At 37.6% G+C, this 18008-nt stretch overlaps 1 protein-coding gene across 5 annotated transcripts in view; it reads right to left on the bottom strand.

Annotated features, from left to right (window-relative positions):
- Positions 1-3905: 3905 nt before the first annotated feature.
- LOC141350533 (A-kinase anchor protein 7-like) overlaps positions 3906-18008 on the bottom strand; it is a 33545-nt gene continuing 19442 nt past the window's right edge. For 2 of the 5 annotated variants that reach the window (XM_073855814.1, XM_073855813.1), the window contains exons 8-9: positions 8162-8209; positions 4428-5142 (exon numbers count right to left, since the gene is read on the bottom strand). In XM_073855814.1, coding sequence (XP_073711915.1) covers positions 4964-5142; positions 8162-8209 — 227 coding nt within the window. In that variant the 3' untranslated portion in view covers positions 4428-4963. Of the gene's footprint in view, positions 5143-8161; positions 8210-18008 lie in introns of all 5 variants that reach the window. The other 3 variants (XM_073855815.1, XM_073855817.1, XM_073855816.1) reach the window with 3 other exon arrangements.

Genomic DNA, 18008 nt, shown 5'->3' with positions numbered 1-18008 from the left:
TTCCCCATCTGCTGAGACACTTTCTCCTATGAAAATCCTTTGATATTATTTCATATTGGCCATAGCAGTTAGTTTACAATCACAGTCTAAAATGATTACTCCACTTTCATTTAAAAAATCCAAATAATTTACTCACCACCATGTCATCCAAGATGTTTATGTCTTTCTTTGTTCAGTCCAGAAGAAATTAAGTTTTTTGAGGAAAACAGTCCAGGGTTTTTCTCCATATAGTGGACTTTAGTGAACTTCAATAGTTTACGTTTCAATGCAGCTTCAAAGGGCTCTAAACGATCCCAACCGAGGCATAAGGGTCTTATCTAACCAAACCATCCTCCTTTTTACACACAAAAAATGCACTTTTTAAACCACAACTTCTTGTCTTGCATTAGCCATGAGACGCATTACTTTCTCCACACTTGTAAAGAATGGAGCGGTAGTTTTAAATTACGATGGTTTCACTAGATAATTCCCCCATGCCTCCGCTGGGATCGCCCAGAGCCCTTTAAGGGGGGGGGGGGCTTTTGTCATTGCTGGCCCTAAATTAAGGAACAGCATGCCATTTTTAAAACCTAGTTAAAATCCTACTTTTTCTCTCTGGCTTTTAATACTGTGTGATGCTTATCAACTCTCTTTTTAATTATCATTTTACCTTCTTTTAATCTTTTAACTTTATTATTACTATTATTATTATTATTTTATGTTTTTTTTCTTCTCTCTTTTTGGTATTATTCTTATTTTTGCCTTTTGTTTTTTTATGCATTTCTGTACAGCACTTTGCGTCAGCCTGTGCGCTTTTTTAAATGTGCTATATAAATCAATAAACTTTAAATCTTAATTAAAACTGCACTGTAAAAAATTACTCTGGAGGGTGTTAAATTTAACCCATGAAAATTAGTTATAATTTAATTAAATATATAAGCTAGCAAGTAAAATAAAAAATAATGGGTATACTCTATCCAATTTTTAACAGTAATAACTGCAATACTAAAAAAATAAGTAACATATACCCCAAAATATTGGCCTTAGCACCGCAAAGTGCGCATGAATCAATATCCAGTCGGGACTCGAGTCACCATTTTTCATATCATATCGGCGGGAGAACTGCGGTTTGTTGACAGGTAAGTTTTTATTTAACTTGTTGATATCATCATGAATGGAAATGTTAAGTTGGTTAACTGTAAAATCTACCAGAAGTTTAGTCATTTGCGTCCTTCTCTGTCTCTGTTGTTGACAGATTGATATAGAATATGTCAGTCAGGTTAGCTTTGAATGAAACATCGCCCAGTTCTTGCACCTGCGAATAAAAATCCATATTTATGATTAAAATATTAACTTCCATTATTATTATTTACATGTCTGAATCTCGTGAACGGCGGAGCTGCTCAATATGAGTGGTTGAACTTGAGCAAGCCACGTGACGAGAGAGAGCAGCGGACGGTACAGACGGGAGGGCGTCGAGCAGACAAACAAACAAGCTGTCGATGCTAGATAATTACTGTAAAAGTGTTCTTGCATTTATCTGTTAATATATTGAGTTTTGTTTTAGAAGGGATCCATTTATGAAGCCATTTTATTATTATTATTAACATTTACGGATATATAATTAACGTTGCCTTTCGCTTTTTAATGTCTGTTCAAAAAAAGTATTTCGGAGTTCATATGTTATATATGTGACTTGTATATTAAGTTGAATCACTTAAAATTGAATGTAAGTACTTCTTGTTAGTGTTCAATGTTTTATGCACGTGTACTGTGAGTTATAGCATAATATGAAGTTGTATTTTTGCACTTAATAAGTTTTAAATGAAGTTGAAATGTTTGTTTGTATCGATATAGCATGCTAGTCTACTGAGGTAAATGAGATCAGTTTTTTCTCTCATATTATTGTCTTCTTTATTTTTCTAATGATAACGTGAAGAACAGTATTTAGGAATCTTGCTTTTAATGGTTTTTTAACATCTCATGATGAAGACTTTGGTTTTTTTTATGAAATAATATGTTCAAGAAGCTTTATGTAAAACTATGATATGTTGTATTTCACTTGAAATGTATTGGGGTTATTTTGTACTTCCAATAATTAGTTTTAAATGTTTACAGAATGTTATTTGGTCAATAAAGCAAGCAATTATGCAATCTTGTGTATGACTATTTTCTTATTCAACCCTCTCTGAATAAGTAATATGTAATGTTTCTTAATGGCTTATCATTATTAATAATAATTTAATAGATCTGTGCCTTAATACCAATAGGGTTAATGTTATTAATTTTTTTATAAGTAATTAGTTATGAAAAAATAGGTAGACCTTACCTAATTTTTTTACTTTATCATAGTAATTAAATTTAGGTACTCTTTAATCAAATATATAGGATATAATTTACTCAAACAAAGTGAGTGCAAATTGTTACAACAATTTTTTTGAGTAAATTCTATAGGTTGTTTTTTACAGTGTGTACACTGTTGAGGTCCAATAAAGTCCACTATATGGAGAAAAATCCTGTAACTTAATTTCTTCTCAACTAAACAAAGAAAGACATAAACATCTTGGATGACATAGAGGTATATGGGTGATTCTCGCAAAATTAGACTTATGAGGTGTCATGAAACATTTTGATTAAAAAATTAAATGCAAAGTAAGAGTATCAAAATAAGAAGCATACAGTTACAAACCTCTCTTCATGTACTATTTTGCACATGATTTCAAATGACATCATACAAACCAATTTTGTTGTTTTTTACACATTTATGGGGAACATTCTCATTACCGCAACGTGTCCATGACTGGATTTGGGTTCTTTGACATGGAAATATTTATCATTAAAAAATCTAAAAAAAATGTAAAGCTTCAGTGCATGTTATACTATAAACATTTACAGTAAAGAAACATGTGGGATTTGGTGATCATTGGTAAATGTAGAGACATTAATAAGGAATATAAATGTGTCCAAGACCAATTTTCTCATCCTCCACAACAATTTTTTATTTTTGTTTAAGCCCTCAAGGAACTAACATTTTCAAAAAACAAATTGCTGGAAGGGACATAATTGACTGTGACACTCAAGATGGCTACCAGGTAAGTTTACTTATTTTTTATCTCCAGATAAAAGTTGAAATTTTGTTTGTCATAGTACCTAGACAACTTTTTAGTTCTCATTCCCGAAACATGAGTTTGTAAATGCATATATTTAATGTAATATCATGTTGCGCTAATGATAATTGTTTTTTGCTATGAAATGTAAATAATTCTATAGGAAATATTTTTTAAATCCTCTAAAAATAATGGTTATAGTAAGTTCAGACCTTAATCTTATACATGCAAAAAATAATTGGCTTCAAGGGCTTTTTTTAAAAAATCGTATGCTGGACACCTTCTAAATCTGGATTTCGTGACAATCACCCATATGGGAGTAAATTATCGCGATTTTTGTAAAGAAAGTGGACTATTTCTTTCAGACTTTTATTTCCCCCAATCTGATGACTGATGATGCTTTTATTAGCCACCTTCTATAATGTTCAACCAAAAAATTAATGATCAACTTTCTATTTTACTGCGTGACGGGCTACACACATTTATATGCCTATAATAAAAACACTTTATCAATGCAGCAACATGAGGGTTAAAAAAACACCCACACAGTTTATAATCTTTCTAATAAAAGTGACATTTCTCTTACATAAGTAGTATATCTTCATGATTGTTTTATTAGCATCAGTTAAAGCTCCTAATATCATTTTAAGTAATGACTACTTAAGGGAATCATTAGACAGACTTGACTAATACGACTGAAGCTGCTGTCACATACGATTGAATCTGCAGATCTCCAGAGCAAACCTGAGCGGGATCACGCTCTTCATCAGTCATATTAATAAAGAGCTAAAACACTTCACCAATAAACAAAAAACAGCCGAGCATCACACATTATTTATTTAGTGTTAAAAAGTGAACACAGATGAGAAAAATTGATGACTCTACAGTTTTATTAAATCGACCCTGCTTTAACATGGCCCAATGTATTTCATACGCATGGCCAGATGACATCATCAGTATGGGTTAACAGAACAAAAATGACTTTATAGACGCATAAAAAGATGCATTTTAAGGTTCTGGTGAAGATATGAATCCTAACTAAATGTCTAAAACAGCGTACTGTACTGTACGTGATGTCTGATTTCTCTGTAAGGCCACTCTGGAAGTTCGAGAAATCAAATGAACTTAAATAGACTTATACTTTTTAATAATCAACATTAATAAGAATAACATCAAATCTTTATCTTTCCTGGGTTACGTGAGATTTGTTTTGGTGTGTGTGTGTACACAGACTGTCATGCGTGGTCAGTGTTGTTCAGGTTCAGCTCCTGTATGATTTTAGCTTGGATGTGTGTTTGTGTTAACAGCATTTTAATAGCCTGTACTTTCATCCGCGTGTGAAGTCTCTCCGAGTCGAGTCGGCTCTGAGCGTACAAACGGCCTGTAAAACAAACATAAAGAAACACAATACTGTCAGATCCTCCACTCGTCTCTTCTGTACATGTCCACGACGTGCGTCGGGTTTAAAGGAAGTTTGCCTTTGGGTTGGCCTGCAGTTTATATCCACAGTGAATCACTGATCAGATTGTCATTAAAGCATCAAATGTGACAGACAGAAACCTCTCCAGATATTTGTCTGCAGGAATGAACCTTTGGACTCAGTTCATATCATCCTCTCTCTTAATGTTGTGTCATAAATGTAAAGAAGGAGTGATTTAGAGAGGAAGTAAAGAATAAAGAGTCAACATTGAATCATCATTTTGATTTTGAGTCCTGTGAGAGAACGAGGAGATGTTTATCATCATCATCATCGTCTACACTTCATCTCTGTTCACACACTGCACAAATCCGCTGTCGTTTGACGCCCCCCTGGCATGTGGAGGGGTGTCACGGCTCACCGCCCGGTCGGGTCAGGGTACAGGGCGAGGCTCGATGGGTCATTTAGTGGAATTTTGTTTGTCTGCGCGCCCCGGCGGACCCTCGTCTTTTGGTGGCGTGCCGTTCTGTTGAGTTTCCTCCATATACTGCTGCACAGCCCGTAACACAGCATCTTCAACCAGACGTTTACTCAGACTCACTAACTCATCATCATCCGGCGGTGGAGCTTTCTTAACACCTACACACACACATACAGAGCTGTCAATAAAAGCTAAACCCTCCAAACACACATCAGTCACTCATGACCCTGCAGTTTAATCAGTGAGAATACATGAGGCAGCGTAATATGATGCTAATGATCTGGCAACGCTATTAACCAGCTCATTTATCATCTTCCTCATCTAACATTCAAACAGAAACAATAACATCATCAGGAATAATGTAGGGATGCACTGATACAGAAAGTCTGGCCGATAGTGCCGAATATTTAGGCATTCATCAGGCAATACAATGATGGCCAATATTATTTATTCATGCTGTTGCCGTTTAATTAATCGAATATCAAAATACTGTAAAGTAAATAGAGAGATTGATACCTGAATCATTATTTATAGACAACTTTAGGTTCAAAATTTGAATTTAGATTCATCTTTGAATTTGAAAATAAAACTGAACGATTTTAATAGTGGCCTAATCAAAAAGATGCAACAATTACAAAAAGAAAAGGTTAATACTACTCATAATTATTATAGGGGTCATATACATATATAGGGGTCTTGTTAGGGGTTTATCTATAATTGTACATGATTTACCTGAAACCATCAGGCATTAAAACAATATAATGTACAGGTAACACACTTAGTACTTTTGTTTTCTGAGACAGAAAGGTGTTTATGGAGAAAAAAATTTATATTTGTGACCCGTGCTGGCAAAATGAGTCAGAATGAGCAAATTTTCAAAAATTTGTTATTGATATTCTGACATTCTCTATAAAAAAAAGTCAAATGATGTACAATTTGTTGATATCTGACAAAAAATGACTGAGCAACACCTGCTTGAATATAATAGAGTCAGCAAAGTCAATTTTGAGAAAAATCCAGTTTAAAGGGACACTCCACTTTTTTTTATTTTTAAATATGCTCATTTTCAAGCGTCCCTAGATAAAGATTAAAGATTTGATTTTTACCATTTTGGTATCTATTCAGTCAATCTCCAGGGGCCTCATTTATCAACATTGCGCAGAAAATGTTCTATATTTGTACCTACGAATGAAATTCAGAATGTGCCTAAGTACAAAAAAATCGGGATTTATCAAACGTGCGCACGTGGTTCGTACACACATCAGTAAGTAATCCTTGATGATAAATCCCACTTGTTCTTAAGCACCATGCTCGTGCACGTTCATAGTCATTTGCATTCCGAAACACCTCCAATGAACCATATATGGTGACAACACCTCCCGTTATATGTCACGTGGTTGTGCTTTTTCCCTCATCGCAATAATGACAAAGAGAGCGTAAAAGAGGAATTTTACAGACACAGAAATTGAGGTACTGGTGGATGAGGTTAAATCCTAATAACACATCCTGTTTGGTTTACTTAGTGCGGGAGGAATGACTAACAAAAGAAAACAAATCTACATGGGAACATGTTACCAGTGAGTTTAATTCCGTTGAATATGAGGAGAGAACACTTCCAGAAATAAAAAAAGTGGTTTGACATTAAATTATCAGCAAAAAAAAAAAAAACGCGTCACAGAACACCGTGAAACGAGTGCAACTGGAGGAGGACAGACAACTTTCCACCTTGGACAGCAGCATATATAACCAGCATCATTGGCGCGATCTTTGAAAACGCGCTACCGGCGGAATGGATTATTTGCCAAGTCTTCCAATAACGCAAGATAAGCCATTGCACTGTGTCAAGCATTTGTCGGAGACTTCATTTATACAAATCACATGAAGAGCTTTCACAGTTACAGATACATATCACAAATAAATCATTATAATTATTTGCTGTTACCATACTGACATTAATCATTTTTAACACCTGCTTGTGGATAAAAAATAGACACTTCTTTACTCACTGGAACAGGGTCCTATATGTAGTATCGCTATTCTACCACTAGATGCTCTGCGTACGCATACTCAGAGGTGTGCGTATATTTACACACATTTCTACGTATAAGTGCAATTTGATAAATTTCACACTTTGCGTAAAACTGTTCCTACGCACACTTTACGCACACTTCTGTGCGTACGCACGTTTGATAAATGAGGCCCCAGGTCTGGTGATACCACTTTTAGCATATAGCATAATCCATTAAATCTGATGAGACCATTTAGCATAGCTAAAAATAACCAAAGATTTTCTATATTTTTCCTATTTAAAAATCGACTCTTCTGTAGTTACATTGTGTACTAAGACCGACAGAAAATTAAAAGTTGTGATTTTCTAGGCAGATATGGCTAGGACTATACTCTCATTCTGCCGTAATAATCAAGGACTTTGCTGCCGTAACATGGCTGCAGCAGGCGTAGTGATATTACGCACTGCCCGAAAATAGTCCCCTGCTATAAAAAGTTACTAAGGGGACTATTTTCGGCTGCTGCGTAATATCATTGCACAAAAATATCGATACATTAATCGAAGTGTTTGTATCGGCAAAAATCGCATTGCTGGAGGAGAAAATGTAGTTTTTTAATTTTTTTAAATCGAATCGTAATGAACTGTTCGATTTACACCCCTAGTTAACATGTACTAATACACACTTACACACTGAAGGAAATGTAAAACCGTGAATCGGACAATAGGTGCTCTTTAAAACCGAAACCAAAATGTCAGACATGCATCTGGATGGAGACGCATCTTTGTATTAGATTAGGCATTAAGGACGATACACCTCTCAGGAAAGTATAAATAAAGATCATTTTAGATGTTTAATGACTATTCAAAGCATTGGGATCACTAGATCGCTTAATGTACTTATTTTTATGAAAACCTCAATTTCCACCAAAATCGATATTTATACTTTCTTTCCCCTGTAGCTTAAAATTATACAGTGAGCATTGCGACTCACTTTGCCAGCACGGGTCACATTTTCTCCTTCCAATCAATATTATACTGATGATTGAATAAAAACAGTAATATGAGCTGATATGCTGACTGATATATAGTGCATCCCTAAGGTAACATGATAGTATTTGTTATTCTGTAAACAGAGTTGTGAAGAGATTTAAAGATGGGTGAGCTCTCACAGTGTAACATACTTGCTCGTACAGCATGCTGTCTGCTTTGCAGAAGAGCTGCAAGATAAACAACACATTTATCAACCAGTTGCATGACTCAATTTAATCTTCAGTCTGGAGTGATTTCCCCCATCATCATCATCATCATAATCATCATACAGATGGTCAGTGATGATCTCTGCCCACTAATCATGTGGAATCATAAACACAACATGCTTCATTGTGTAATTCATGTGATTTAATTCGATTGTGTTGTGTGGATTTAAACAATCAGAAGCAGCGTGCATGACTTTCATTCTTTCCATTAACTCATGAACTGATAAAGTCATTCAGTCATTCTGTTTGATTGTGGATTGCAGCAGAAAATGACTAAACAGCTCCATAACATTTGATTCTCATCAGTACACAACTCATAAGATTTTCATTTTTAGGTGAACAATTCCTTAAAAACCCCTACAAAGTCCTTTACGGTAGATTTGTAGATGGCAAGCTGAGGAACGTCACACTCCCGGTTTCTCTGCCTGTCTGTCTTCCTCACCTTCTAGCGATCATCTTCATCATCTCCTACCTATTTAAGCTGCCTGTTATGCCCAGTATTTTGTCCAGTCTCCATTACATTAAGTGTATGTTTCCATGCCTTTCTCTTTGTGTCATTGTAATTAAAGTTTATCATTTGGACATCTTCTCCAGTCTTCTCACTCCACACACACCGCTGACAGAAAACCAATACACCTGCCTGCTGGACTAACTGAGTCAATTTCAATTCCTCAGCACATGTAAATTTTTTAAATCAAAATGTAATATCTTCCTTTGTCATCAGGCGCTCTTATTTTCAACCCCTTGCATCCAATAAGCTTTCATATAAATATGCTGTTCACCAGCCAATCAGCAACATACTTAACAACATACCTGTAGATGTTTAAAGCGTTGTGAACATATTGTCTCTCTGATTATACACACTATTAATACTACTCCCACTATTTATTGACATGAACTTTACCTCTGAACTGAGTGAAGAGTTTACGGGTTAATCATTCATCATTACACATCAACAGCACAGATCTGAGATTAGACACAATACAGCTGACACCTTTATCTTATACAAAGTCTTTCTGTCTTTGGGAAGTACAAACATTTTCTTGTTAAATCTAAACTAATAAACAAACTATCCATGATTTTGCTGGTTTGTTTAAAGCAAAAATCATATACAGTGTGTGTGTGTGTGTGTGTGTGTGTGTGTGTGTGTGTGTGTGTGTGTGTGTGTTATGTGTGTCTGTCTGTGTGTGTGTGTGTGTGTGTGTGTGTGTTTGCTTACATACTGTATGATACATCAGTCCTTTCTGTTCACCCAATATGTGCATCTTTTAGTGTCGTTTTATGTATTGGTTTCTCTTTATTTTTCTGTTTTTTTTCCATGGTCCCTTGGGTTTAAGGTTAGATTTGGGATTTGCTTTAGGATGTAATTTAAAGAGCACCTACTGTCTGATTCACGTTTTTGCGTTTCCTTTGGTGTGTATTAGTACATGTTAACGATATAAAAGGTACAAACCCCAAAGTAAACGATGACGTGAGTTATGGATTCCAACGTAAATCTCTTTTCTTGGACTATAACAAACGCACGGATTGTAGGCAACAGTTTACTTCCTGGGATTGGTGATGTAGACAAGACCGACATTATCATAATTCCTCCCGCTTCGGACTCACAGCCTGTAAGTTAACTCCTGTTAGCAACCGAATCTTTCAAACATGAACGAGTTCAATGATTTGCGCGAGTACATTACATTTAAAGTCAATGCAAAGACCCGGTCAGACGCGTCCTCGTCTGGGGCGATGCTAATGACGCTATATGAGCGAAGCGTGCACCGCGAAAACACGCGCTATTCGCTTTAAACGCGTCTTCGCCCAAGTTGAAAATATTCAACTCGAGGGAAAAATTAGCATGACACGAAGTTAAATTCTGAAGTAACGCGATGCCCCGGGTTTGGTGTGTATGTAGCATTAGAGGTATTTAGGCCAATCACAACATACACATTAGCTGGCCAATCAGGTACACAGAGCTTTTCAAATGCATTGGTTTCAGGAATAATGTTTTTTTTTGGTTTGGTTTATGGTTTTTTATAAACCATGCAAACACATTGCATTATAACACATACACAAAATAATGTTTTTTAGCAATGAAATAGGTGCTCAATAATATATATTTTTAAATCATGGTCGCTTGGAGTTGGGTTTAGAATTGGGGTTTGGGTGTCATTTTATGTAACAAAAAGTTGCTCTAACTCCAAACCCAAGCGACAATAGTAAAACACAGAAAACTAAAGAGAAACCAACACACAAAACAACACGAAAAGATGAGGCGCATCAAGAAAACGGGAAGGGCTGGCGCACCAAATGCAAGCAAAATTGGAATTTGGCATTGTATTGCACGACTTCCACACTGCATGCTATTTATACGCACTTAATGAGAATGGGTTGGTGTGTGTGTTTCTGTGTTTTTAAGTGTGTGTGTGTGTGTGTGTGTGTGTGTGTGTAAGTGTATGTGCCTGTTTGTGGGTGTGTTTCTGTATATGCGTGTGTCTGTGTGTAAGTGTATGTGCCTGTGTGTTTCTGTGTATGTATGTGTTTCTCTCTGTGTTGGTGTGTGAGTGTGTTTCTCTCTCTCTCTGTGTGTGTAAGTGTGTGTTACTGTTGGCATTTCCTCAGGAAGTTTCAGTTCCATTAAGGAAGATTGTGTTCTGTGTTCCTCACTGAAGATCTCCAGCTGTCTACCTCAAGTAACCTCAACACAAATCCTGCTGGCGTCTCAACCAGAGAATCTCTGAACATCTTTTACTCACATTATCTACTGACCTAAATGATTATATAACCTGACCTTAAACAAACAAAAACATTTCCATCTCTATGAATCCATCGGCATGCGTCTGTCAACCAATGAGAAGTGGGATTTGTGCCATCAGAAATTCAATTCACCATTTACCTTCCTTCTTGGTTAAATTCAAACGGTCATAACCTCAAACCTGAACATACACATCTTCAAACGCTTACTCACTGGGCTTTTGGTGTAAAGTTGGCTTGGATTTTCACAATGTTAAGAAAATCATTAACAGAACAAATGGCTGATTCCCGCGAAATTAGACTTATGAGGTGTCATGAAACATTTTGATTAAAAAAGTAAATGCAAAGTAAGAGTATCAAAATAAGAAGCATACAGTTACAAACATCTCTTCATGTACTATTTTGCACATGATTTCAAATGACATTATACGGGCGATTCTCACGAAATCCAGATCTAGAAGGTGTCCAGCATTAGATTTTTAAAAAAGCCCTTGAAGCCAATTCCCCCGCACATTTAAGATTAAGGTCCGAACTTACTATAACCATTATTTTTTAGAGGATTTAAAACATATTTAATATAGAATTATTTATATTCATTAGATTATCATCATCAAAAATGATCACCAGCACAACATGACACCACACTAAATATATGCATCCACAAACTCATGCTTCGGCAATGAGAACCAAAAAGCCGTCTAGGCACCACGACAAACACAATTTCAACTTTTATCTGGAGAGAAAAAATAAGAACTGCTTAAATGTTAGTTCCTTAAGGGCTTAAACAATGATTGAAAATTGTTGCTGAGGATGATAAAATTTTCTTGGACACATTTATATTCCTTATTATTGTCTCCACACCTACCAACGACCACCAAATACCACACCCCTCCTCACCGTAAATGTTTATTGTACAACATGCACCGAAGCTTTTTATTTTTTAGATTTTTTAATTATAAATATTTCAGTGTCAAAGAACCCAAATCCAGTCATGGACACGTTGCGGCAACGAAAATTTTCCCCTCAAATGTTGAAAAAATGACAAAAAGCATTTACTTTTTTATCAAAATGTTTCATGACACCTCATAAGTCAAATTTTGCGAGAATCACCCATACAAACCAATTTTGTTTTTTCCCACATTTAAGGGGAAAACCTTCACCACCGCAACGTGTCCATGACTGGACCCCGGCTCCTCGACACGGAAATATTTATAATAAAAAAATCCAAAAAATAAAAAGCTTCAGTGCATGCTACACCATAAACATCCACAGCAAAGAAACATGTGGTATTTGGTGATCCTTGTTAAATGTAGAGACAACAATAAGGGAATAAAAATGTGTCTCATCCTCCGCAACAATTTTCAATCATTTAAAAAAAAATTGGTTGGAAGGTACATAATTGACTGTGACACTCAAGATGGCTACCAGGTAAGCAGCTCTTATGTTTTCTCTCCAGATAAAAGTTCACATTTTGTTTGTTATAGTACCTAGACAACTTTTTAGTTCTCATTACCGAAACATGAGTTTGTAAATGCATATATTTAATGTAATATTATGTTGCGGTAATGACAATCTTTGATAAGGATAGTCCAAAAAATTTAAATAATTCTATAGGAAATATTTTTTACATTTAGTTCAGACCTTAATCTTATATGTGCAAACAAAATTGGCCCCAATGGCCCCCTAAACAAATCTGATGCTGGAAGTCTGGATTTCGTGAGAATCACCCGTGAAAAATCCAACAAAAACCGACAGCAGTCTTGTATAACTGTACTGTACTGTATGTACTGCTGATATCGCTTCTGACCGGAGAAGAGCTGAAATATAAACACGGCCTGCAGACACTTCAATGTCCTTCATATTAACTCACACAAACATTAAAGTCCTGTGTCTCTGTGTCTCTAACGTCTATTATTTATGGATTCCACTGCTTTAACACGACTGTTACATGCTTCACATCATCCCGCGTATTTAAAGAACCCTTCAGACCTTAAAACAAGCTTTAATGCTTTATATTCATCGTCTTCGTCCTGATCTGAGCTCACACAACACTAGAATCTCATCTCTCCTGGCGTCTTTAAAGAAACAGTTCAACTACAAATGACCCGATTCTGTCTTCATTTGTTCACTTGCGTGTCCTTTCAAACCCATGTGCTGTTGGTGATTTATTTATATTTCAGTGGAAAGTTTTGCGTTTAAAATCCTCTTGACAGAACATTGTTCACATTCACATCCAGAAATAAAACTAGGGCAGAATGCTGGATGTCATTGATGTGACTGACACTGATTATTGTGATTATTCACTGATAAAAATCACATCCAGCCTGATGAAAGCCAAGATTCTTCTCAGTTCGCTCTGTTCCTCAAACAAATCTATTGTGTGACATCACGAGCGCACGAGTCGTGTCAGCAGATAAACTGCAATGAAGAGCTGTGTAACAAACATTTCAAATCATCTGTCTGTGTGTTCTCCTGACACCACCACAGCATATGAGTTTAAAATGACATGAAGAGGAGTCACATAATCAAAAATTGGATTTTGGGTGAACTGTATCTTTAAACTGAAGCGGTACAGATTTCCACCCCAGCGTCTGTGCAGCGTTCAGCTTGTTCTTATTCATCCAGCTGAAAACTGACAGTCATTTTCCTTTAGAGAGAGAAAGAGAGAGAGACAGAATCACAGCGCTCCGGTGAACGCAGCCCTGATCACACACACACACACACACACACACACACACACACACATACACACCGGTAATCTCCCATAACAAACACATGACATAAAACACTTACTGAGCTTATCATCTGGACGTGAGAGAGGAAAACAACACAACTGCCCCATGATGAATGTGCGCTTTATCTCTTCAAACACACACTGCTATAATCCAGCACACATGATGATGTGAGAACACACGGAGCTCACCACCGTCTCCTTCATCCACTGAGTGCACAAGCGTGTGTGTGTGTGTCTGTGGGTGTCTGTGTGTGTAGGAGTGGGTGGGAGATCGGGCGACTGTAGCTCCGCCTCCATCCTCATGCCAGCGTGAATAATTGCTTTAGAATGGACAACAGCTTACTGATACACACAGACACACACTCCACACACCATTTCACCATGTACAGACATAAAGCAGCAATGTGTGTGCGTGTGTGTCTGTATGTATGTGTGCTTGTCTAGTGGGTGGACAAGGACCTTGTGGTAGTTACAGTAATTTGATTAACTGTGTTTTGTCTTTAATCCGGTTTGTAAGACTAAATGCATTAAATACCACAAATCTTTTCAAGAGCTTTTACTCCAAAATGAAAATATAACAAAAATATATAAAAGACTCTTTGTTGGGGAACTACTTTCTTCCGCCACGGATTTGAAGGCCAAAATGACCGGTTACCCTTTCGGTTGTTTGTTTTGAATGTCATAATAACTCAATAGACGAAATTTCTCAATATTAGCGTTTCGTGGTCACAAACTGTAGTTTTAAGATTAGTTCAGGCAAGGATATATATGTATAATATACAAATTTGCAATAGATTAGTAAAGATAGTGCCTATTTGAATATTTGCTCAGTGAGATGTCGTTTTTGCGTGATGCTTATAACTTCCTAAAAACACACGCTTCTTTGTGTGTGATATACACCTTCATATTTCATTCTGTTGTTTCTGGGGTAAAATCTGACCTGGACATTCACCTTGTCAAAGAGTAAAATATAGTCTCTAGCAATAGCAGCAACTGGTAAACATGCTCTATCTCACACGCACACACAATTATACACACACACACACACAAACGCACGCACGTACGCACCCACACAAAGGTTCATTAGAACACACACGTACATGCTCGTAGTTTGTCTCCAAGTCCAAAGGTGCAATAGCAGCACTGATAACAATGTGTCAGATACAGTGTGTTCACATGTAAAACACATTCTGAGCTGTCTGTAAAGCTTTGTAAATTATTATATGATTAACTGTATGATTTTTATCTGCATATTTCAAAATATACTCCTAAAACTAAACACAACAACAATTAGTACTTCAGTTTTACATTACATCACTCATCTGTGTAACTATTATCATTAAATCCCCATTAGCACATTTATTAGTCTGTCATAATTATACCTCTGATTTAATCCAGTCTGATCATTAGTCCAGTCCGGTCTTTAGTCCAATCAAATCATCAGCCCAGTCTGATCATCAAGTCCAATCAGATCATCAGCCCAGTCCGATCATCAAGTCCAATCAGATCATCAGTCCAATCAGATCATCAGCCCAATCAGATCATCAGCCCAGTCCGATCATCAAGTCCAATCAGATCATCAGTCCAATCAGATCATCAGTCCAATCAGATCATCAAGTCCAATCAGATCATCAGTCCAATCAGATCATCAGCCCAGTCCGATCATCAGTCCAATCACATCATCAGCCCAGTCTGATCATCAAGTCCAATCAGATCATCAGCCCAGTCTGATCATAAGTCCAATCAGATCATCAGTCCAATCAGATCATCAGTCCAATCAGATCATCAGTCCAATCAGATCATCAGCCCAGTCCGATCATCAGCCCAGTCCGATCATCAGCCCAGTCCGATCATCAGCCCAGTCCGATCATCATTCCAATCCGATCATCAGTCCAATCCGATCATCAGCCCAATCAGATCATCAGCCCAGTCCGATCATCAAGTCCAATCAGAAAAACAGTCCAATCCGATCATCAGACCAAACAGAGCATCAGCCCAGTCCGATCATCAGTCCAATCAGATCATCAGTCCAATCAGATCATCAGTCCAATCAGATCATCAGCCCAGTCCGATCATCAAGTCCAATCAGATCATCAGTCCAATCAGATCATCAGCCCAGTCCGATCATCAGTCCAATCAGATCATCAGTCCAGTACGATTATCAGTCAAGTACGATTATCAGTCCAGTCCGATCATCAGTCCAATCAGATCATCATTCCAATCAGATCATCAGCCCAGTCCGATCATCAGTCCAATCAGATCATCAGCCCAGTCCGATCATCAGTCCAATCAGATCATCAGCCCAGTCCGATCATCAGTCCAATCAGATCATCAGCCCAGTCCGATCATCAAGTCTAATCAGATCATCAGTCCAATCAGATCATCAGCCCAGTCCGATCATCAAGTCCAATCAGATCATCAGTCCAATCAGATCATCAGCCCAGTCCGATCATTAGTCCAATCAGATCATCAGTCCAATCAGAAAGTCTAATCAGATCATCAGTCCAATCAGATCATCAGCCCAGTCCGATCATCAGTCCAATCAGATCATCAGTCCAATCAGATCATCAGTCAAATCAGATCATCAGCCCAGTCCGATCATCAAGTCCAATCAGATCATCAGTCCAATCAGATCATCAGCCCAGTCCGATCATCAGTCCAATCAGATCATCAGTCCAGTACGATTATCAGTCAAGTACGATTATCAGTCCAGTCCGATCATCAGTCCAATCAGATCATCAGCCCAATCATATCATCAATCCAATCAGATCATTGGTCCAGTCCGATCAAGCGGTCCAGACAATCACCAGTCCAGATCAAGCGGTCCAGACAATCACCAGTCCAGTCCGATCATCAGTCCAATCAGATCATCAGTCCGGTACAATTATCAGTCAAGTACGATTATCAGTCCAGTCCGATCTTCAGTCCATTCAGATCATCATTCCAATCAGATCATCAGCCCAGTCCGATCATCAGTCCAATCAGATCATCAGTCCAATCAGATCATCAGCCCAGTCCGATCATCAGTCCAATCAGATCATCAGCCCAGTCCGATCATCAGTCCAATCAGATCATCAGCCCAGTCCGATCATCAGTCCAATCAGATCATCAGCCCAGTCCGATCATCAGCCCAGTCCGATCATCAGCCCAGTCCGATCATCAAGTCTAATCAGATCATCAGTCCAATCAGATCATCAGCCCAGTCCGATCATCAAGTCCAATCAGATCATCAGTCCAATCAGATCATCAGCCCAGTCCGATCATCAGTCCAATCAGATCATCAGTCCAATCAGATCATCAGCCCAGTCCGATCATCAGTCCAGTCTGGTCTTCAGTCCAATCAGATCATCAGTCCAATCAGATCATCAGCCCAGTCCGATCATCAGTCCAGTCTGGTCTTCAGTCCAATCAGATCATCAGTCTGGTCCGATCTGAAGTCCTATCTGATCTTTGGTCTGGTTTGATCACCAGCCCAGTCCGATCTTCAGTCCAGTTTGGTCTTCAGTCCACTTCGATCATCAGTCCAGTCCGATCTTCAATCCAGACCGATCACCGGTCCAGTCCCATCATAGGTCCGGTCACATCATCGGTCCGGTGTTCGGTCCAATCATTATGGACTGATCATCGGTCCAGTCTGATCATTGGTCCAGTCCTCACTCAGTCTAGTCTGATTATGTTACATCACCCCTGAGCTTTCTACAGTCCTGCTCCACTAACACACATGATCATCAATACTGCCCAGAGTGCAGTTTTCATTAAACAAACACAGTTTTGGCCAAGCTCTCTGATCTGATATTATGATCTGATCTGAGTATAAAAGAACAAATATAAAGACCTGATCTGATCAAAACACAACATCTGATTGATGAAACACTGATCAATGTGAGAGGTTTCCCTGATAACATAAGTCACATTTACTATCAAGTCTTTATAAAAGTGTTGTACATGTTAGACACGCATCACATGGACAAAACAAAAATCTAAATTTTTGTGATTCAGTGAGTACGTCTAAATTCTGTCTGTGGTCTTAATAAAGAAAACAGCGCTCGTGCATGTCTGTGTTTGTGTCTCACTGCTGTGTGTGTGTGTTAGTCTATAAAAGCAGTGTGATTGTGCAGTAAAAGCATTGTAATCAGGTCACTATAGTATGTGTAACACGCAGTAGAGAGTGAGCTTAAGGCTGAATGTTTAAAACAGAGCGCACACAACCCCTCATTCTGCACCTACACATCACAAACACTGTGCTTCAATACTGAATATAATTCAGCATTTAAAACACTTGAAAAT

This window comes from Misgurnus anguillicaudatus, chromosome 18, assembly GCF_027580225.2.
Source record: "Misgurnus anguillicaudatus chromosome 18, ASM2758022v2, whole genome shotgun sequence".
NCBI lineage: Eukaryota > Metazoa > Chordata > Actinopteri > Cypriniformes > Cobitidae > Misgurnus > Misgurnus anguillicaudatus.
Note: the sequence above shows the minus strand (reverse complement) of the source record. Positions and strands in the feature narration are given on the sequence as shown.